This window comes from Chanodichthys erythropterus, chromosome 17 (genome assembly GCF_024489055.1).
Source record: "Chanodichthys erythropterus isolate Z2021 chromosome 17, ASM2448905v1, whole genome shotgun sequence".
NCBI classification, from domain to species: Eukaryota; Metazoa; Chordata; class Actinopteri; order Cypriniformes; family Xenocyprididae; genus Chanodichthys; species Chanodichthys erythropterus.
In genome coordinates, this window is record NC_090237.1 from 21,619,624 (window position 1) to 21,644,288 (window position 24,665).

At 36.2% G+C, this 24,665-nt stretch overlaps 1 protein-coding gene across 1 annotated transcript in view; it reads left to right on the plus strand.

Annotated features, from left to right (window-relative positions):
- nlk2 (nemo-like kinase, type 2) overlaps nt 1-24,665 on the plus strand; it is a 94,091-nt gene that overhangs the window by 32,077 nt on the left and 37,349 nt on the right. Inside the window, exons 2-3 of the mRNA XM_067364834.1 lie at nt 11,149-11,278; nt 11,514-11,569. Coding sequence (XP_067220935.1) covers nt 11,149-11,278; nt 11,514-11,569 — 186 coding nt within the window. The remainder of the gene's footprint in view (nt 1-11,148; nt 11,279-11,513; nt 11,570-24,665) is intronic.

Sequence of the window (24,665 nt, forward strand, 5' to 3'; positions counted from 1 at the left end):
ATCACACATCTGTGTGTCGGCTCATTCAGATCCTCTGCAATTCTGAGTCAAACTGACATTTGAAAGGCTGGCATTATATAAAGATTTTGGGTTATTCAGATTGTGTGTAATTGGGTAGTAAGTGACAGTGACATGCTATACTTCCTCTAAAACTATTTTAAACTGTTTTCCAATTCTTTTTGTAATTATTGGTCATGCAGTTTCCAACTTTTTAATGTCTGTCTGAAATTTTACAAGGTTAAAAGACTTTTAACCTTGTAAAATCCTCTCCCACTATTCATCCAACTTAGATTTTTCAGTTTTGTGAAAAAATTCATATGTAGATACAATATGTGTGTGTGTATATATGATTATAGATGGATGGATGGATGGATGGATGGATGGATGGATGGATGGATGGATGGATAGATTATTTCAATATAGAAATATAAATTTGATCTCTGTAACATTGTGTCCCATCAGATCGCAATTCTCCCCATGGGAGTTTTACAATACAGGTCTTTATTTGCTCACATTTAGAGCTAAAAGAAAGTTTTTCCTCCTTTTTTCAGTAGAACCAAAAGTTGTTTTGTTTGCAGCGTGCAGAAGGTGAAGTTTCATACTGGCTCCTTGTTCGGAGCGCTGGTGAAAGTGTGTCACATGAATCAAGCGGGGGACTTCAGATCGCCACGTCGCAACGATTTTTTGATTCATTATGCAGGCATATGCTAATCCTTGCTAGGCTAATTCAAACACAACCTTCAGCCCCCCCCCCACCTCCAGGGGACCGGTGTGTTAAACAGTCGCCGTGCGTAACAACTCTGACGCAAACCCTGACTGACGTGCTGGTTTGAGCTTGGGCCCTCTGCTCCTCTCGTCACCCCCTCTGAAAGGAAGTGTACATCAGTGGATCAGACGCTGTGTTATTTGAGGTTGAGGGGGAAGAATCTGTGCAGAGGGCTGGAAAAGAGGCCGGGCTCTGTAGATTAATTAGGAAAATCAAAGTGGCTGGGGACGGATAGCTGTGTGGCACTGCCAAAAACCCTACAATCACTCTATCCTCCCAGGGCTCGGAATGAAAAAGCCAGATTCTCTTAGCACTTTTCCTCTGTGACTGCAAAAAAGGCAGTGTATCATAAATCAACAATGTCTAGTTCCTCATCAAAATGTTGCCCATGAAGTATTCAGTCTGTGATTTCCTGAGTGTGTGCACAGTGTCTGTCATCTCTCGACATGTAAGAAGCAATTAAGTATTAATGCAGCTAAGTAAGTAGTTAATTGTCAAGTGTCTCTGCATGTATTTTATCCCAGCCTGCTTTTAGACCTAAGGGCTCAATATACTGGTCCTATGGTCCAGGATGTTGATGACTAGTCCAGTCTTATGCCTTACAAAAGACATAGAATCAATGTGAGAGGATTTTTTAGACTATCCATCCAGTGCTACACTGTCATCTTGTCTTGCATTTGTTGATCATGTACATTTGTTTTAATTTAACTCATGTTAAACATTTGGTTTTCATTTGGATTTCTGACATTCAGTGCAGTTAAAGCAGTGGAACGTGAAGTTTGTGCAGTGATCCATTAAATCTTTTTGTATTGTGTTCATTTTGGTGCTCAACAAATATGAAATATTGTTGGGGTTTTTTTCACAAAATACTTTACCATTTAGAGTTTTGAGGTTGGTAAGATTTTTAAAAAAGTCTCTTATGCTCATATATATAATGTATTAGGGCTGTCAATCGATTAAAAATTTTAATCTAATTAATTACATACTCTGTGATTAATTAATCTAAATTAATCACATACATAATTTTTGCTGTGAAAGTATTAAATATTTAAATTCAAATGAATCAATGCAGGGTTTTTCCTGGGTCAAAAATGGTCTTCGGTGGTGATAGACATGGTCATCCACACAAACAGTAAAAAGCGCCCTACCCACGTGATCTGCGAGCCTGATACTGACAATAAAATACCCGTCACTCTCACTGTAATTCTTTCTTGCCCTCTTTGCAAAAAATAAATAAATAAATAAAGTGATTTTATAGCTTTGTAAGAGATGATGCTTTTTTGCTAAACCTGAAAAGTATTAAAAAGTAGCATTTAGAAGTTATATTAACTAATAATATAATTTTCTACCATATACAATTGAATGCACCTAGCTAACAACAACTTGCTTTGTTCTTGTTTCACCTCACTCCAGTCTAAACTAACTGATTTTATAGGTAGGCCTAATTTACTACACATTGTCATTTAAATAACCTGAAAATATTGTAGATTATTAAGGTTAATTTTACTAACCACTCTTGCTAAATGGTGTAAGCACACTTATGTTCTCATTTCAGAGTTGTCCGAGTAAATGATTCATTATAGACCGTGTGGACAGATCTGTTGTTGTCATGATTCATTAAAATGAATCTGTTCAAATGACTCATTAGGTCGCGAATTGGACATTAGCGGACGTTGACGCATTGCGTGCGAATCGCGACTGTTATTAGGGCATCACAAAAGATTTGTCAACACAGAAAACACTTCATCACTGGATAGGATTTTCTTTTTGTTTACTGAAAGTGTGGTTTATGTCAGCTGCGCGTGCAGGGCGCCTGTCAGAGAAGATGAGGTGACGTTCTTTTGAGCACTATTATTCACACCCAGCGGTTATTCAGGAAAAACATTCTCTGAATGCGCCTCGTGAAACATGGATTCGGTCTTACGAACTTTTAGCATTGTGTCAGTTGATTTAGATTATTATGTGTGAGGTAGAGAGAGTGCAAAGACAGTGCTTACTTTGAAAGGGCTTGCGCGTGAGAACGGCTCCAGGTTCAAAGGTCAATGCGCAATGGATTAATCTGCGTTATTTTTTTAACGCGTTATTTTTTTATCAGATTAATTAATCGAAATTAATGCGTTATTTTGACAGCCCTAATATATATATATATATATATATATATATATATATATATATATATATATAATATAAACAGGTTTGTTTCCCAAGGTTTTGAGTTAATATGGATACTGAAATGCCAGCTGCTGGTATCATACCAAAACCGATATACCCATACCAATTTTGGTATTAATGATCATTCAGCGAAACTACAGTCATCCCTTCTTCATCCTAAGAGATGTTTTAAGATCCACAGCCTATAAAGATTTCTACCATAGCCAGAACAACAACTTTCTGCATTGCAGATGACTTCTGTAAAGTATGTTATTACGAAGTCTTGAATGCACAGAACATACAGCTTTATTTTTCTCAAGAGTTCTGGGTTACACTTTATTTCACAGTGCCGTAGTTACATTGTAATTACTCAAATAAGTACTGAGTACTATTAATTAACTACATATACTTACTATAGAGTTACAGTTAGGGTTAGGGTTTGCTTTAGGGCTGTAGTTACTTGTAATTATGCATAATTTACTGTTATTACTATAGTAAGTACATGTAGTAACGTGTAACTATGGCACTGTAAAATAAAGTGTTACCGAGTTCTGTTTTGTGAGCAATTTCTGGGACTGTTCACAGTTTGAGCCTTTATCCTTACAAAGCACTGTGCAATTTACCAAACACTTATGGCCAGTTCCTTTAGTGACAGTATAAACAAACACAAAGTTTTTCTTCTCTAAATTGGTCTGCATTTGTTGTCTGTTCAATAAGCCTCTTGGAAAAATACATCATCTTGCCAGCGGCCTGAAATCTTGTTTGGTTTCTAAAAATATTTTTTTTTCAAACATGCCATTGTCCCCTCAGTACCAATGTGAATATGGTCGATGTTGAATTATTAACGAATGAGGTAAAATGGCTGGCCTCAGATTACAGAGTGATCTCTATAGGTTTCGCACAGTTCTGAAAGCCCAACCCAAAGAATAACACTCCACGAGAGAGGCTTTTAATCACAAAGATACGCTTCAGCAGGAATTACCCACTTATTACGTGGCTCCCGTTCCCCTGGTTTGAGGCAGATTTTCATCAGCACATTGTTGTATCCACTAACTGGTATTATATTGATACAAAACACGGCAATCTGTCTGTGATACGGATCTGCATGTGTTAGCCAAGCAGAATCAATAGCCTTTGAGACTAGAACAAACCTTCAAGGAGTGAGACTCGGCTACGGCTACGCAAAGTGTATTCAGCTCTTGTAGTATTCATGAGATGATCTGCTTTTTTGTCTTATGGATTTTTCGCTGGCTTTGAGGAAATACAGAATTCACCTTGAGTTTGGCTCTGCCCCAAAACTGTTCTTCTAGATTTCCTAGACCAGCTTTGCAAGGTGTATCTCTGTGTAAACAACATAATTGTATAATTACACAGTACAGTGAGATGGAATGTTATTATGTTTGTCAATGAATGTGTTGAAAGATACCTTCTATCTGTATTCTAAATAGACAAGTTTATATTCATAATTCATCTTGAAAAGCGGATATTTAGGAAAGTGGATAACTTTTTTGTGCCATCTAGTGGTTTAGAGGAAAATAAAATCAAAGGCGCCTTTTGCCCCGCGGCGCTGTTGCCCCGTCGTACCCTATGACTTTCTTCTCTCTTATGAACACAATCGGAGTTATATTAATAAATATCCTGACACATCCAAGCTTTATAATGGCAGTGAACGGGAAACAATGAGCATGAAGCGCATGAAAGTGCATCCATCCATTATAAATGTACTCCACACGGCTCCGGAGGTTTAATAAAGGCCTTCTGAAGTGAATCGACGTGTTTCTGTAAGAAAAATATCCATATTTAACAAGTTAAAAAGTAAAATATCTAGCTTCTGCCAAGACCGCCTTCTGTATTCAACTTACAAAAAAAGAGTAAGGATTTTTTTCTGGATTGGAAAAAAAGAAAAAAAACCTTAGTGCGCTGATAGTTGCATTAATATTAACCATAAACAACAAATTAATTTGCAAGAAAACTAGTACACACCTCTTTAAAACTGCATTTGTTTTTACAGCGAAAAAAGATTTTTAAAATAATGCTTTATTTAATCATTTTTTATTAGTGATGCACCTATTTTGATTTTTCATGGCCAATTCCAATATTTTTTAGAAGCAAATTGGCTGATTTATTTTTTAAAGCAAATTTATTGTTAATTTGTTCACAAAATATGTATAGCTCTTTGATATTAGATACAAACCCTGCATTTTTATCACAATCCCAACAAAGATGTTATGCACATGAGCATGAGCATTTGTTTTTAATTTAAATTATTGTATAATTTCAAGATTAACAGCAAAAACAGCATGATTTAGCTTTACTTTAGCTTTGTGAAATTGCTACATGAGGCACCTGCACAGAACAAAATCAGCAGAAGAACTGAATGAAAATGCAAATTTACTCTCTGACAGTAGGTGGCGCTTATGGAACAGCAGTGATATAGCATTTCCATGGTTGCCGCTGTACACAAAGCAGTGCTGCATTCATAATAGGGCCCTATAATTTCCGCGATCACAGAATCGCGGAATCCAGTCATAAAAACGGAATTTACTATATAACGCGGAATGTCACGGAATTTGTCCAATTTTTGATGAATGAATTAAAAGCAGGTCAGTACACTTAAATTAAATTGCGATATAGACTAGTGTCTGAATATTAAACCACAAAAAGATTTAAACATGAATCCTGCATGCCTGTGTTCCTTTGAAATGAATGATGCGGAAGCGCAGTTCATTTACCTCACACCGCCTCACACACTCGCGCGGGGGCGCACGCACGCTGAAGCACACGCGACGCTCGCTGTGTTTTCGTCCTCTGTCGCCTCACTATATGATCGCACAAATTCATCTCCAGAGTTGCTCTGAAAGTCACTTCATCAGCATTTAACCGCTTCGTTTGACTACCGTTATTAACACGGAGAAACTCAAAGCTCTCGGCAAACCGTCAAAATAAAAGTTTGATTTAACTTGACAGAAACATATTACTGTTGTACAGTAGAATTTAGATAAATTAATTTAACAATAAATTATTAAAATATATTTTTAAACAATAATCTCAGTGTTTCTTCTATGTTTTAATTTTAACAGTAAAGCTCTGTTGTGCAGCACATTTGACAAAAAAGTTTAATTTCATGATTAAAAGATAAATTAAATGATATGCGTTCATTTGATTGCCAGAAAAATGTAAATACACAACAGAACTTCTGAAAAAAAATTCATAAAAATATATTTTTAATTAATAAATATTGTTTTTTTTTTTAAGAATTCAATTAATTAGACATGCTTTTTGATTATTAAAATGGAATTAAACCATTAAAATGGAATCCAGAAAACAGAATTTGGTAAAAAATAAAATTTGAGGGGAAAGAATAAAACTTTTATCATAGGACCCTAAAAAAATGTAATTTTTTTTTTGTTAAACTTTTATTAAATTGTTGGTAAATTGGACAAGATTCATTATTTCAATTAATTAGACATGCTTTTTGATTACTAAAATTTAATTTAACCATTAAAATGGAGTCAAAAAATAAATAAAACGGAAAAACGGAATTTGGGAAGAAATAAAACGGAATTTGGGAAAAAATAAAACAGATTTCATAGGGCCCTAAATAGGCTACTACTTTATATGGAGATATGAGGAAAGCCATCAACTTTTCTGAAGACAGTCCCCTTCAGAGATACATTCATTTCAACCCCAATTTAATATTTACATCATTCTTCCTATATTTCGCAGACAGTGAATTTGTGCATGGTAGAGTATTTTTTCTGTGGCATGTCTGTTCTCCTCTTTGTGTCCATATTCAGCGTGTGCCTGTGTTAACGTCCTGTTTACAGACATCGTAAGTATTTTCACACAAATTAAATATTGGGAAATTATTACAAAGCAGTTTGTTTGCAAGCCTGGAATAAGCATTGACCAAAATAAAACTAAATATGAACTTATGAATTTATGAACAATGGACTAGTGCATCTCTTAAAAAAAATAAATAAATAAACATATTATTATTATTATATTTTTTTTTTATTATTATTATAGTTCAAATCATCCCCCGGGCCAGATTGGGCACCTCTGTGGGCCGTATTCGGCCCGCTGGCCGTATGTTTGACACCCCTGCTTTAGTCCCAATGGATTTGTCCACTTGTAGTCAGCTTGACCTTAAATCAACCTCTAGCTTACTTTTTAGAATGTCAAACAAGATTTTTGTGTTTTTGAGGACATGTTCGTACTCTTAGGGAGAGAAAAGCCATATGTGAAGTACTTGGGTAAAATTTTCCCTTTCAGAAAGGCTTTTCATCTTTGAATAGCCAATGATTAAAAGTGGATGGGGAGAGAGAGTGAGAAAGAGATGGAGCGATAGACGGCGAGAGTGAGAGTGAGGCATATCTTTCTATTTTAGACGTTTTGCTCCGTTATCTCCAGGAAGTAGGTCCTGTGTGTGAGTCCTGAAGAGCGTTCGGGGAGCTCGAGTCCAGGCGTCAGTCGGGCTCACGTGGCCTCGTGTTGTCGTTTTCTTTGGCACCTGGAGACAGTGCAGGGAAAGATTTTGTGGCGAGGCTGCTGACACGGCTTTAATGAGTTAAATTAGATGACTCCCCCTTGTGCACGTCTGCAAAATTAAGCCTAGAAAGTGACAAAAGATAACAGAACTAACAGTCGGGTTTTTAGCCCAGTCAGGCCAGTAATTTACATCACAAATATGATTCATATTTATTTTTAGCACCATATTTTTATATGCAAAACATTGAATCTGAAGTGTTTCCACTAGTGTCACCAAACTGTATTGCACAAATGATTGTTTTCAAACACTCCCCATTGTGCCTCCCATTGGTCGGATATAAAGAAAGTCCCGCCCCTAAATCCACACAATTCAGTGTTACTGTGACAGGCTGGTCAGGATGTGCAAACAAACTCCATCCATGTTAGCCCTCATAACTTCCTGTGCAAATCTATTGCATTGTCTGTCACATTTTCATTCAGTGTGGATATCTGCACTAGTCTGTCTTTCTTTATTGCTCTATTTTACAAGAAACTTGTCTTCATTTCCTGCTGTAGCATTTGTTTTGATACTGAGGCGAGATGGCAGTGCTGCAGCGATTGCCTTTTTATCAAAGAAACATCTCTCTCTTTTTCTTTCTCCTCCCCCTCTCCCTCATGCTGTTGTCTAATCCAGCTTGTGAATCACATGCCGTGACCAGGCGCATGTGTGTGTGCGAGAGTGTTTGTGCATGTCATTGTGCCGACCCAAGAGACTTATTTTTCTCCGTTAATCATTCATTTTACCGATCAATGTTTCCTCATACCCTGAATAAACACCTCATTTGTTTTTTAATCCCTAATATATATGTCATATATCTGTCTTTTCCCCCACATTCATTGTTTCAATATACGTTGCAAGCACATTGTGTGACACACACACACACACACATACACACACAAACAAACACACACACACACACACACACACACACACACACACACACACACACACACACACACACACACACACACACACACACACACACACACACATATACAGTACAGTCCAAAAGTTTGGAACCACTAAGATTTTTAATGTTTTTAAAAGAAGATTCGTCTGCTCACCAAGGCTACATTTATTTAATTAAAAATACAGTAAAAACAGTAATATTGTGAAATATTATTACAATTTAAAATAACTGTGTACTATTTAAATATATTTGACAATGTAATTTATTCCTGTGATGCAAAGCTGAATTTTCAGCATCATTACTCCAGTCTTCAGTGTCACATGATCCTTCAGAAATCATTCTAATATGCTGATCTGCTGCTCAAGAAACATTTAATGTGTACAATTGTACAAAATATTTGTGTACAATTTTTTTTTCAGGATTATTTGATGAATAGAAGGTTGAAAAGAACAGTTTTTTTATCTGAAATCTAATCTTTTGTAACATTATAAATGTCTTTACTGCCACTTTTGATTGATTTAATGCATCCTTGCTGAATAAAAGTATTCATTTCTTTAAATTCTTTTCAAAAAAATAAAAATAAAAATTCTTACTGACCCCAAACTTTTGAACGGTAGTGTATAATGCTACAGAAGCTTTGTATTTCAGATAAATGCTGTTCTTTTGAACTTTCTATTCATCAAGGAATCCTGAAAAAAAAATTGTACACAACTGTTCAACATTGAAAATAATCATAAATGTTTATTGAGCAGCAAATCAGCATATAAGTATGATTTCTGAAGGATCATGTGACACTGAAGACTGGAGTAATGATGCTGAAAATTCAGCTTTGCATCACAGGAATAAATTACTTTGTCAAATATATTTAAATAGTACACAGTTATTTTAAATTGTAATAATATTTCACAATATTACTGTTTTTTACTGTATTTTTAATTAAATAAATGTAGCCTTGGTGAGCAAATGAAACTTCTTTTAAAAACATAAAAAATCTTAGTGGTTCCAAACTTTTGGACTGTACTGTATATATATATATATATATAATACATTGATAGCACCAAATATTTACTGTGTTTTTGATCAAATAAATACATCCTTGGTAAGAAACTTCTTTCAAATCATTAAAAAACATCCGACCCCAAACTTTTGAACTATTTTTATTATTGGTACTTTAATAAGCAAGCATGTTTTTCACTGTGAAACCTTTAAAGGGACAGTTCCCCTGAAAATGAAAGATCATTTTCTCTCCCTTCATTTTGATCCAGACTTTTTATGGAACACAAAAGAAGATATTTTGAAGAATGTTTCCCATACAATCAAAGTCAATGACTTTGGTTTTTCTTGTATGGACAATATATAAATATTAAAAAAAAAAAAAAAAAAAAAAAAAAAAAAAAAATTCATTTATAATTATCTTAATTACGTGAAACTGCTGTGTGTATGTTTACATGAGCAGGAATTGTTTTCCAGTCAGTATGTTCCGTTCTGTTTCAGGTGTACAGGGACACACTTACTTGTGCACTGTGATTACACCTCTGAGGTTTATGAGCCACATTTGAGACAATTATTATAAGACAAAAACAGCTATTAATATATATATATATATATAAACGCCCCTAAGACTTTTGTGTTGTGAAAAGCTTATACTGTACATACATTTCATGACACGTCTAGGTATTGCTTATTGTGCACTTTGTAATTTGCATAAATATACACAAGATGCATTTCAGAGCCATTAACATAATATGAAAACATTTTCCCTCGTGAATTGATATTGTCAATACATAAAAATGAACCTGCATAGCGTTGCACAGCAGCAAGTTGAAATGACTCTGTGACGAGGAAACGATAGTTGCATTTCTGTAATGTGTTTAACATTGCTGTGGAAAATGTGTTGCTGTTCTGGGAAGAAGGAGAGGCACTTATACCAATTGGCATCTCTCAGTAAGGTCACATCAAGCTGCTCATAGCAGAGTGACGACAAAAGATGTTCACAAACCGGCAAACATTCAAGGCCATTACTGAGGGCCCTTCAGCGCTTGCCTTTTTATCAACAAATCATCTCTCGTTTGCTCTTGTATGCTTCTTTTTGTGTCAAAATTCAACAAAATATATGACTAAGTTGCAAATTAGTCTGTATCAAATATTCACACTGTATAAAATTAATCAACATTATGATTATCAATTAGTTTAGTGCACTTTTAATTTGATCATGAAGTTTCCACATCTTGAGACTAATTTCGCAGTCCCTCCTTGTATTGTGACTTGCAAATATTTGCATTAGAGTTGATAGATTCAGTTCTTTTTATGAATCAATTCAAACTGTCCATTTCAGTGAATTGATTCAAAACAACCATTCAATGATTCATTTGTGTCACCAACAATGTAAAAAAAAAAAAAAAAATGTAGATAAATTGCTTTGTATTACTATGTATAGTTTTATTGGTGAAACTGGTTCAATTTTCTAGCTTTCAATCAATCAGTGTGGAAAACAAGACTTTATTATTTTTATAATAGTGTTTTATTTTATTTTACTTCTTGTATTAAATGTTCTGAATGATGGTTGATGAATGGTTGGTGCTCAAATCAGCCTATTAGAATGATTTCTGAAGGATCATGTGACACTGAAGACTGGAGTAATGATGTTGAAAATTCAGCTTTGCCATTACAGGAAACCATTCTTTTATTTTGTAATAATATTACACAATATTACTGTTTTTGCTGTATTTTTTAACAAATGAATGCAGCTTTGGTGAGCATAATGGATCTCATCTTTACTTTTCTCCTCAGGTCGGTGACAGACCCCAGAGACGGCAAACGCGTGGCCCTTAAAAAGATGCCCAATGTCTTCCAAAACCTCGTCTCCTGCAAGAGGGTTTTCCGCGAACTGAAGATGCTCTGTTTCTTCAAACACGACAATGTAAGCTCCCCACCATCCTCTTTTTTTTTTTTCTTTTTTTTTTTTAATCAGTTACCTAACTCTTGCTAACTACGTGCCGTCCCCATGGTGCCATTAGCGGGAGCCTGGCTAGCTCTCACTGTCCCTGGGCTGCTGGTGCCTGGGAAACGAATGTCATGTGAAGGCTGGTGTCAGTGCCCACGTTCTCTGGCGTCAAAGCTGACCTCTTGCGCGCTCTGTCTTTGTTTCTCCACAGGTGCTGTCAGCTCTGGATATTCTACAGCCTCCACACATCGACTACTTTGAGGAAATGTATCCTAAACAGAAAGCTACTCTACCAGCTGCTGTCTAAATGATTGATTATGATTTAGAAAGTTTGGATTAAAAAAATAACATTTTGACTGATAGAATAATTAATTTTAGCTGATAACCAATATGATGGTGTGAAATCCACAGGTTTGTGTAAAACCTGATGATCATGTTCTCCAGCATGATTTGACATGATCATCTGACCGTCTATACAAAAGTCAATGTGGCAAATTTGCATATTTAATTAGTAACCTAGAAATAGTTCAGAAGCTTTCTTTGCAGGGCTGCATGATTTGAGGGGAATTTTTTTTTTTTTAAACCACAGATTTTCTTTGTGGTTTTTAGTCCTTGAGATCTTGAAAACAATTTAAAAATTGAAAGTAGCAGAATGAAACTAACTTGTAGATTACAGAGCTCTGGTGTGAAAAGGGCATCTGAAGTCTTGTTTTAGTGTCTTAAATCGTACATATGCTTTTTTTGTGGGATCAAGCTGAACATTATGTTTAGAGAGGTGATGGCTTGCCTCACGCTGTGCTTGAGTGTTTTTGATGGCTAGAGATCTAGTGTACTTATGAGAATTAGTATGCCATTTACATTATAGGCAAAACAGGTCTGATTATCGCAGGTTCGGGGCTCTTTTTTTCTCCTCCTCATTTTCTTTCCTTTGCCTAATGGCTTCTGTTCTAATGGAATATGGATGACGTTTCATATGGATTTCAGAAAAGGCTGACATGTTATTTTTAAGGCTTTTTTTTTTTTTTTTTCAAACTGCACTCTGATATTTCCTAGATGTGGTCTGCAGGACGTTAAAGACAACCCCAGCTTCTTAATTTGGTGCATAATTTAATAAAAGGAATTACACGCTTCCCCCGTTTACCGCTCTTGCCCGGTCACCCGATACGCACTCTGTAAGCCACTTTTCTTAGAGTATTTTTTTCTTTCAAATACCAAGAGGCTTTCTATGATTTGAGCTGGAGAGTCTTCCTCTTAAATTAGCAGGAATTTCAGCTCGTCAAAATTAGGAACAAAAAAGGCTTTTTTGTTAATTTGCCGGGAGATTTATCCTGCGCTTTTGTATTTTTAGACATTTCTCATGCAGCGTGACCGCTGGCTGTGGTCCGGATTTGGCTTCGTTTCACAGTGTTCGGAATCATCTAAAAGACATATAACATTAGTAAATAATGCTGTGTGCCAGTAAATCCACTAAAGAATGGGTGAACATGCCAAGCAACATACGTCTTAAGCTCTCTACAATGATTGATTTTTTTTTTTTTTTTTCTTTGGCTTTGAGAATGCTTTGAGATGTAATGCACATTCAGTCATATTGCATGCTTGCATTTCTCCATTTTGGCACCAGGATTAAGGGGGACATATCATGGGAAACAGGATTTTCCTTGCATTTTTAAATACAAGAGTTTAATGTTATGCAAAAATAACATTAAGCACCCAAAACTAAGCTTCAAAACTGGTTGTATATGTAATATTCATGGATATGATCTTAGCCATAAATATGGTTGGCAAAATTAATGTAAATGTAAGCTACACCAGTACGCAGAGCCAATCATAATAATGGGTCATTTACATTAATGTTAAGGCCGAGGGAGATATTGGAAAAATGTCACATAAAATTTAAGACCCAGTGTTGTTATAGTTAACTAAAATGGTAACACTTTACAATAAGGTTCATTAGTTAACATTAGTTAACTGCAATAGTTAACATGAACTAATAATGAACCACTTCTACAGAATTTATTTATCTTTGTTAATGTTAATTTCAACATTTACTAATACATTATTAAAATCTTGTTAACATTAGTTAATGCACTGTGAACTAACATGAACAAACAATGAACACTATTTTCATTAACTAACATTGACGAAGATTGGTAAATACAGTAACAAATGTATTGCTCATGGTTACTTCATGTTAGTTTATACATTAACTAATGTTTAACTAATGAACCTTATTGTAAAGTGTTAGCACCAAAACTATAAAAAAAATACTTAATTGAAATAATGCTGAAACAATATTAAGTATAAATATTAGATGGAAAAACTAATAAAACGTACAAAAACACAATACATAATTATAAAAAATTAAACTTAAATGAAAGCTATACATTTATTTTTTATAAAATATAAAAATATTAAATTATATTATAAATATTAATATTCAAAATCTTTTATTTTTAAGATTTATTTTTGTCGTTTTTGCCTTTATTATGACAGTACAGTAAGGGGGTGGGGGGGTTGGTGGCTGGGGGGGGGATATCAGGATCGGGAAAGGTCCACGAGCCGGGACTTGAACTCTAGAAGACTGAAGTGCAACTGTGCTATATGTCGGCGCGCTGCCCACAAGGCTATTGTCGACGATAATTTTCAAAATATTAACAATTGTTATAATTGTATATAAATAATATGAAAACAAAACTTATGTCCAGGCCCATACGCAAAGTGTGAATGCCCGTATTAAAAAGAGATGTACAAGTTACAATTTTTAAAGGTGCCCTTTAATTAAAAATTTAATTTATCTCAGCATAGTTAAATAACAAGAGTTCAGTACATGGAAATGACATACAGTGAGTCTCAAATTCCATTGTTTCCTCCTTCTTATTTAAATCTCATTTGTTTAAAAGACCTCCGAAGAACAGGCGAATCTCAACATAACACAGACGTAACAGTAATACGTAACAGTCGGGGTCTACGCCCCCAGTATTTGCATATGCCAGCCCATATTATGAAAGGCATTAGACAAGGGCAGCCAGTATTAACGTCTGGATCTGTGCACAGCTGAATCATCAGACTAGGTAAGCAAGCAAGAACAATAGCGAAAAATAGCAGATGGAGCGATAATAACTGACATGATCCATGATATCATGATATTTTTAGTGATATTTGTAAATTGTCTTTCTAAATGTTTTGTTAGCATGTTGCTAATGTACTGTTAAATGTGGTTAAAGTTACCATCGTTTCTTACTGTATTCACAGAGACAAGACTGTCGTTATTTTCATTATTAAACACTTGCAGTCTGTATAATTCATAAACACAACTTCATTCTTTATAAATCTCTCCAACAGTGTGTAATGTTAGCATTAGCTGTTAGCCACGGATCACAGCCTCAAATTCATTCAGAATCAACTGTAAACATCCAATTAAATACAATACTCATGCCGCATGCATGACAAACACTTTGTAAAGATCCATTTTGAGGGTTATATTAGCTGTGTGAACTTTGTTTATGCACTGTTTAAGGCAAGCGTGAGCTCCGTGGGCGGGGAGTGTGAGCATTTAAAGGGGCCGCAACCTGAATCGGCGCATTTCTAATTATGCCCCAAAATAGGCAGTTAAAAAAATTAATTAATTAAAAAATCTATGGGGTATTTTGAGCTGAAACTTCAAACACATTCAGGGGACAATTTAGACTTATATTACATCTTGTAAAAAAACGTTCGATGGCACCTTTAAATCTATTCTGCAGAATTCCATCAATTTTACCCCCAAAATCAGTGCAGAAAATCTGAAAAAGTTTGCTTGTGATTCTTTGATTTTGGCTGTTGTGCAAGAAATAAAATTATTTTAAAAAGTGCAATATGTCCCCTTTAAAAGTAATAAAGAGGAGATGCTGTGTTTCTGAAAATGTTTCGGTTTGTAAAAATTATTGTCATCCTTTATGGTGTGGTGAGGGCTGTAGTGTTCATGTTTTCCATTATGGACTTATACAGAAGCAGCATAATAAGAGATTGTAAACACTTACAAGCACACACGCACACACAGGTGCAGAGGAACGTTCATATTCTGTGTGATAATGTTCCCCCTCAGTGCCACTATCTTTGTTCTGCTTAACGTATTTATTTACTCAACGGATTAAACAAAGACTCATATCCTTCTGCTTTCGCACAGCACAGTAGAACCTTTTTTGCGCTCATTTAAATGGATTAAGAAACAAAAACATCAATGCGGTGGGATCCTTAGTGTCTTAAAGCCGCTTGGTTAGACATGTAAATATATATATATATATATATATATATATATATATATATATATATATATATATATATATATATATATATATTTTTTTTTTTTTTTTAATGTTCCAGAGCCTGGAAATCTTGCTGGCCCTCAGCAGACCTGTTTGGAAAGGTTATTTCATACAACACTACCACTGTGTATTCCAGGCTAATTATATCTTTTGCTGAATGGCATCTTTCTGAGTGACTGATGTGTGAATTGTGCTCGATGCTCCTTGTCATAATGGCTGTTATTTCTTCATCTGACTGCTCGACTGCCGTTTCATATACGCTGCATTTTACCAGACGCCTGCGGTGAAAGCGTTTTGGTTAATCAGTCGCTGTTTGTGTTATAAACATTCCCTTTCGTGGCAGGAATGTACTTTTTTCTGTTTCTCTTTTTCGAAACCTAGTGTGCTTCCTGCATAGAGAGCATTTTAAGGCATTGTAGTTGCACTCACAAGTAACGTGAGTAACGTAATCAGATTACTTTTTTTTAAAGTAACTAGTAAAGTAAATTGTTACTTTTAAATTTACAACAAAATATCTAAGCTACTTTTTCTAATAAGTAATGCAAGTTACTTTGTTTTCTCATTTGACCGGCAGCTCTCCTGTCCCCATGTTGAGAGAAATCGGGAGTAACATGTTTTCACATGTTTCTGCTTTAATTTGCTATGTTCAGAAAGACTTGAAAGTCTGGTAGTGTGTGATTCTCAGTCATTTAGTCCATGATGCCTAGTTTTTTCTGTAACCTTTTACAAAAGTGAATAATTTTAGGAGTCAAGCAATGTGGTCTAGCTTTAAAGGAACACTCCATTTTTTTGAAAATAGGCTAATTTTCCAACTCTCCTAGAATTAAACAGTTGAGTTTTACCGTTTTCGAATCCATTCAGCAAATCTCCGGGTCTGGTGGTACCACTTTTAGCATAGCTTAGCATAGTTCATTGAATCTGATTAAACCGTTAGCATGTTGCTCAAAAATGACCAAAGAGTTTCTATATTTTTCCTATTTAAAACTTGACTCTTCTGTAGTTACATCGTGTACTAAGACTGACTGAAAATGAAAAGTTGTGATTTTCTAGGCCGTCTCTCACAAACGTCTCAATGGTTGAAAGGCACGTTCCCTGTGCAAACAGGGGGTCACAGCTGCGTAATGTCATTGTAGCATCATTGGAAAGTTCCTTGATTATTACACCAGAATGAGAGTATATCCTAGCCATATCGGCCTAGAAAATCGCAACTTTTCATTTTCCGTCAGTCTTAGTACACGATGTAACTACAGAAGAGTCAAGTTTTAAATAGGAAAAATATTGAAACTCTTTGGTCATTTTTGAGTGAGATGCTAACGGTCTAATCAGATTCAATGAACTATGCTAAGCTATGCTAAAAGTGGTACCGCCAGAACCGGAGATCGGCTGAATGGATTTGAAAACGATAAAACTCAACTGTTTAACTCTAGGGGAGTTGGAAAATGAGCCTATTTTCAAAAAAAGTGGAGTGTTCCTTTAAGGAAAATATATATACTGCCGTTCAAAAGTTTGGGAAAGTTTGTATATTTATGCTTTGTGAAGAAGAAAATCCATAATGCACAGTGAAAAAGATGAGAGAAATGTCAATTCTAAATAAACTTATATCACTGAATACTTAAAACATAAATAGCTTAGTGTAAATAAAAATAAGCTATTTCACTCAATATTAGTGAGCTCTGTATTGAAATCAATTGGTAGTAGCATAGAACTATATTTGTGTGGTGTGCAGAGTTGCTAAACTGGTCACTTATGACCTTCAGAATGGCTATATAGGCAGCACACTAGATTTTGGAACAGAACCCCTCTTGTTTGTGGTTTTATGGTGCTTTCAGTTTGTTTTTTGCTATATTTGTTTACACTTTGTACAGTTAAACTTAGCTTAGCATCAAAACTCTGTCATTGGTTTAGCTACAGTACATGAACTGGGTTTTACAATGAAATGTGCTTCAGCTATGTATATGAGAGCATACTTCCCTATATTTCATTTTATATATATATATAATATATGTATATATATATATTACAGTATACTGTATAAGTAGGCGCTGTTTGCCACAGTGCGTGTGTGGGTACACGTGTTCTAATGTTCTTGTGTCATAACAGAATCCCCAGGGATGGGATGTGCTGGCTCTCCTCCATTGGAGCCTGCGCTTGCTTTTCTAGAGCACAGTCCTGCAGGACGCAGTTTAACACACATAAATGCATTAGGGATACGCATTTTGGTCGGTTCGAGAACTAAACGGATAAATCAGCAGGGTACTCAGGGCGGGACGGGGGGGTGGAGAGAGTTCCATCTGTGCTTATTTTAATTGTATATGTGTTAGACAAACGTCTTTAGTAGTTGTTTTTTTTTTCTTTCAAAATCACACCATAAGATTCAATATTTAGAGTCTATTATTGTGTTTTCATGATCTGAGTAGTACAGGTGCCCATACCAGCATTCAACTGTAACAAGTTTTTTTTTTTTTTTTTTTTATTCCCTGCCAACTTTTTTTTTTTTTTTTTGGCCACTCCTTAAAAATTGTGTTTTAAAAGGGTAAGTTCACTCAAAAATGAAAATATTGTCATTTATTCCTCACCCTCATGTCGTTCCACACCTGTAAGCCCTTCGTTCATCTTCGGAACACAAATTAAGATATTTTTGATGAAATCCGATGGCTCAGTGAGGCCTCCATAGCCAGCAATGTCACCGTCACCTCTCAAGATCCATAAAGGTACTAAAAATGTATTTAAAAAAAGTTAATGTGACTACAGTGGTTCAACCTGAATATTATAAAGCGACGAGAATATTTTTTTGTCCTCCAAAAAAACTAAATAACGACTTTTCAACAATATCTAATGATGGCCGATTTCAAAACACTGCTTCATGAGCTTGAATTAGTGATTCAGAGCGCCAAAGTCACATGATTTCAGCAGTTTGATACACGCTCCGAACCACTGATTCGAAACAAAAGCTTCGAAGCTTCATGAAGCAGTGTTTTGAAATCGCCCATCACTAGATATTGTTTTTTTTTTGGGTGCATAAAAAGTATTGAACTGTTTTAAATATATTTTTAGTACCTTTATGGATCTTGAGAGGTGACGGTGACATTGCTGGTAATAGAGGCTCCCTGAGCCATTGGATTTGATCAAAAGTCTCTTAATTGATGTTCTTCGTTCATCTTCAGGTCTTACGGATGTGGAACGACATGAGAGTGAGTAATTAATGATAGAAATGTCATTCTGGTGATGAACTAACCCTTTAATTTTAGCAGCATAAATGATATTTAAAAATGTGTCTGAAAGTACACTTACAATTTAATGATTGTTTCCTTTCAGAATAAAATGACAATGCATTTATTTGTATTTATTTTCATTTGCATTAATATTATAGGTGTGTAAAACCTAATAAATTGTTTGTATTCAATTAGTTGTTTTTAAAGAAAAAGAAAAATTTGTATTTTTCACACACATAAAATATGTTGCTAAACATAAAATGTATCATTTTTTTGTGTGTGGTGGAGCCAGTGATAGTGTTGTCTCGGCAGGATCAGTTTGATGCTATGATGAGTAAAACACCCAGACTTCAAGCAGTGTTCACCACAACCTCTTTCACACTGAGGGCGAGTGGACCCCGCTGCTGTCTTAGCAAGCTATTTATAGCAAGAACAGTTACGCCAGGCTTCTGTCAGTACCTGCCAAGCTACTCGCTGCCCTATCATGCATCTATTATTGAATAAACTGAGAATGTCAGGAGAAGCAACCTTCGGAGTTGTGTGCTGAACACAAGTCAAGCTTGTTTTTAATGCATCTGCGACTTTCTTGTTTCATCTTCCATGTCTTTGATACAGTTGTCACAAGGTTGCTAGTTTAAGAGGATGTGGATTTCTCTGTGGTATGTCTAAAAGAGTGCTGTTTAACCAGTGTCAATGCCGCACAAGGCTGTTTCAAATTGTTTGTCGCCATGCTGTCTTCACTTATGCAACAGCGGTTAGTTAAGGTGATGCTGAGTTTGGTATTTTTGGTGCAGGTGAGACCGGTATGTTATAATATTGCAAATTATTTTATATTTCATTTCATTACTTTATTTTGCATCTGAAGCAGATTAAGATAAGCCAGTGAGCATTTGTGTGGTATGATCTGAAAGTGTTTGCCTGGGCATCATGCGGCGGGTGTTTTTTCTGTGCGCATGTGCTGAAGGTGTGAGAAGTCTCTGAAAATACAGATTGCTTTCATGATTACAGAATGAGTCATGTGTGCTTTAAGGACAAAGACGTCGATGATTTATTTTTATTGCCGGTGACTGAACTCACAAGGCTGCTTGTAGTGCACCTTTTAAAATGCATTTCTCATGCGTCTGCTTTGTTACTATACAGGTATTCCTTCTCTTTTGAAGTCTTTATAGTCCTCTGTGTTTTGTTATGCTGTTCTGCGAAGACTCTTTAGAAGCTTTAAAATGTGACTTCACCTGCAGAACCAGTCCCGTTTCTCTGTGGCTGTTGCTGAGGCAGGAAGTTCAGGATGTGGAAGATAAAAGGCTACAATGGCCAATGGGCTGACAGAAGCAAGGTGCGCTGGGTTTAATTACCGAAAAGACTGTAGCAGCAGAATTAGCAGATTCCCCCCCTCCAGGTCTCCGAGTAGGTCAATTAACACCCAGCAAAGCTGTGAAATACGCCTCCTTCCATCTGCATCTGGCAACGATTACACCTTGCTATTATGTGAGAGGACTTTGTGAAAGCCGTGTTCAGTCTCACACATGGCCGAGCCCCCCTTTTTGTGTGTGTTTTGTACGAAAACACAAAGCTATGAGTGTGTAGGATAAGTGTGAGCTGCATTTGTGTGTGTGCATGTGAAGTATGTCTGTGGGTGGGCTTGTGTGTGTGTGTGTGTGTGTGTGTGTGTGTGTGTGTGTGTGTGTGTGTGTGTGTGTGTGTGTGTGTGTGTGTGTGTGTGTGTGTGTGTGTGTGTGTGTGTGTGTGTGTGAGAGAGAGAGAATAGTCATAGACCATGTCTTAAAGCATTAATAATGACAGGATTGTTGTTTCTGTGGACTGTAAAATCAGAGTAACATTTGAACAGTTGCTCATTTAAGAGGCATAAGTGCATTTTTATCTTGTTTTCTTCGAAGTTCACTGACCTGCAGAACTAGCTGTTTGCTTTACTGTACCTTTATTGTATTAGAGTAAATGGTCTTATGATAGGCTAATGCCTTTGCATGTGAAGATACCTGCCATATTTAATGTGTTAAAAAAATATATTAAAGGATTAGTTCACTTTCAAATGAAAATTACCCCAAGCTTTACTCACCCTCAAGCCATCCCAAGTGTATATGACTTTCTTCTTTCTGATGAAAGCCCTTATATGAAGATTGTTTGGGCGTGTGTTATGCAAATGACTTAACCTTGTGCACGCAGCTGCTCATTGAGGGGCTGTTTGCATGATAGAGCTGCACGATTCTGGGTAAAATGAGAATCACAAATCTCTGAATATACTACTAAACAAAAACACATGTAATTTTTTAGAGGTTCTGACAATATTTTGCTGGATAATAATTGCTGGATGCTAATTGCTGGAAAAATGTTTAAGTAATTTAAATGAATTATTTAAAAAAAAATGGTTTTGAATTAATTCATTGACTCATTAATAAATATTACTGGATGAATCAGTGTTTTTGAACGAATCTTGTGAATGAATGATTCAATGACAAATACATTTTTTAACAGTCACTTGTCGCCAACTAGTGGCGTAAGAAAATGATACAACCATTATTTGAAGCGCCAAGTTAGCAGTGTTTTTAAGTCTGTGGTTATCCCGCGGAATTGGGCCACTTTTACACTGTTGCCGCAGGTTGTTTTTCATGTCCATGGGTTGAAGTGACCCCAAATAGCATGATATTTAGCCCCTGGAATGCAAATTTTACCAGGGGAACCTAGCCAAAAATGCATATTTTACCCCCCAAAATGCATTTTTTTACCGTGGATTCCCCCTGAAATGCGATTGGGCTAGTTTTGGGTTAGTTTGGAGTAGCAATTGGGCGGGTTTTGTTGTGAAAACCTGGCAACCCTGCAAGTTAGTTTCTGCTCTATTTTGCTCTGTTTTTATCACTGTTGTAGACATCAGTGTTTATATCCTAACTTTAAACTTTTTCCTCAGTACTTCTGTGATAATTTGAATATTTGTAACAGAAATAACTACTCTGTGGTTCAAAACTGCTCTCTCTGGCTCAGCGCGGCAACACTAACAAAGATTTGAATGTTCCGGTATGATTTTGTCAAAGGTTTAATAGACACGGGCGAACTGTAGTCATTAATAAAATAAGATTGTTTGGGTGTTTGAATCGAGATCTTTTTACGATTAATCTACAGCTCTGATTTTTGTAAATGATACCGTTATCTCCGTGTAAACTAAAAAAATGCAAATCTGTGAAAACAGTGACGGCATGCGCATGCGTATTATGTGTTTAGTCTAAAGGAATGTGCGTTTGGCGCGAGTGCTCTGTAAAAGAATGCGTATGTTACCAAGATTATTTCTGAAAGCACATTGTGAATATTAAAGAAAATTTCTTCATCCATTAATTCTGATTTCAGTGTTTTGATATGGCAAGGTGCCTGTATGTTACTCTATACATGCAGGTGTACTCTTGTTTTCTGCTGCTCGTCACTATGGGAACCGTTTAGTAGAATCACTCCACTTCCTTCTGTAACTCTCAACTGTCAGTTAGTCATTCTGGAGGGGAGCTCCAGACCACAGGTGCCTCTCCACCTCTACCCACAGTCAAGCTGTGCTAGCTGGCATAGTGAGCCAGCAGCACTGGTTCAATGCTAATTTAGTGGGTAGAGAGAGAGAGAGAAAGAGTCACAGGAGAGAGAGAAAAAGTCACGGGCCACAGAGAACCGGCGGAGTGCCACAGACTTCACTCCCTGTAGTCCCCATTCAGCTCTTCAGTATGTGTGTTTTTTTCGTCGGCGCTAACGCTCTGTGGCGAACCGAGCTCAGAGGATGTATAATTTGCATTTCAGTGAAGCAATCAAGCATAGCCGTCATTTGCATGAGGCTAATTAGGCACGTGACAAAAGCCCTCTGTTCTCAGGCGATTATCGAAATATCGTGTGGAGGTCTGCCTGGAGCTCTCCACAGAACTGCTTTTGGAACACCCTGTCTGGTTAAAAAGTCTCACGGGTGTGATTTTACAGGGATTGTTCACCCAAATTCGGCATTCATTTACTCATACTTATGTCACTCTAAACCTGTATGACTTATGCTGGGTTCAGACTACTGATTTTGGCATGATCTGTTTGATGTCGGGTGTCGTGATGATTTATAAATGACAATGGCCGTCGGGACACAAGAATCGATTGTTTCATCTTGTATAGTGTTTCATAGTGGATGACAACTGACGCCGTGTTTACGACGCTTCATGATGTCTTGACAGAAAGACTACCATGTTTCATTTTTTTCGGTCCTCTACGATGGGTTTCGTCACATCTGTGACATTGACCAATAGGAGCACAGAAGCTGTTTTAAGTACACAGTTTTCAAACATGGTGAAACAAAAGAGAGATGATTGTATTGGTGCTGCTAGGTGGAATTATACAGTGGAGGAAAGTTTTGTTGAGCTATTGTAACAAAACTCCTGCCGTTATGATGTTTCCTCGAATAACTATCATGACAGAGTGAAAAAAGATAAATGCTGGTGAACAATAGCAACCCGGTACTAGAATTAGCATTAAGGCCCGTTCACACCAAGAACGATAACTATAAAGATAACTATATTTATGAGCGCACACCAACGAACGATAGCGGTCTGTTTATTCTAAGCTCACGCTCTGCTGTTTCAAAATGTGTATAACATGTTTTTGCTTTTTTTTAACCAGCAGATGTCCTCAGCATGCTATGTTTCGAGTGAATAGCTAGTGTAATCGATCTAATCTAACAGAGAATTTAGCTGACAAAGTCAATATAGTGGAATAAAATCAACGTTCACTTCAGACAATGTAGTCAAAACTAGCGCTGGATACCTGAGGTAATTTTATGTTACACTGTTTGCTAGCTTTGCATAATGATCTCATCGTTAATACTTCTCACCATTTATTCTAAGGGTTTGAGCGATTGTTTTCCATATATCTATTTTCTTTAAAGGATCCTTGAAAGTGGGTTTTACTTAAGGCCCCGGTATACTTCAAACAAAGTTTTTTTTCGTTCTTTGTTTAGGGGTAAAACGAAGTTCGAAATGCGTGACCAGCGATATACTGTAAACGAACATCTGACGCCGCCCACACTGCTGAGATCGACGTTTAGATGAATATGTAAATATGTGTGCATGCACTTTCTTCTCAGTAACAAAATAAACACAACAAAAATGAGAAAACAGAAAGCATTTATTACAGAAAGCATCAGAAAATCATCTGATCATAACAGCATGGGTATGTTAGCATGAGCTCTGCAAAGTAACACGTCTTCATATCACTTTCAAAAGATTGCTTAAAATCAAGCAGATTTACAGTATCAAACATGAAAAAACAGTGTTAGTGCCTCATTTTTTTTTTTTTTTTTTTACAAGCACAACTTCATTTTGTACTATAAAGCGGCTTTGTGTTCATGTTTTCACCCGCAGAGATCTTACCTCGACAAACTCAAACACACAAAATGAGTCAAAGACGTGAAGGCGGAGACTCAGCGCACACCTCCTGTTACATTATCGTCACTGATCAATGGTAGTACGAAGCCGTTTCGAACTTCCAGAAAGAACACAAAACAAACTTCATTTTGGCCTGATTTTGTTCGAAAAGACGTCACATCAGTTCATTCTTCGATTTCGTTTGAAGTATACCGGGGCCTTTATCAAACAGTGGTGGCTTTTTCCTGGACCTCAGCGATAAAACTTGTCGCCTGCTTTTCTAAATGCTCAAGGGAAAAAATGTTCTGAAAGTGATCCAAACGATATCGTTTCTCTACATTGTTATCGTTATAGCTGTGGTGTGGACAGTGCTATTCTTTAATATATCAAATGATTTTTAGATTTATAGCTTTATCGTTATCTTTATAGTTATCGTTCTTGGTGTGAACGGGCCTTTAGGCTT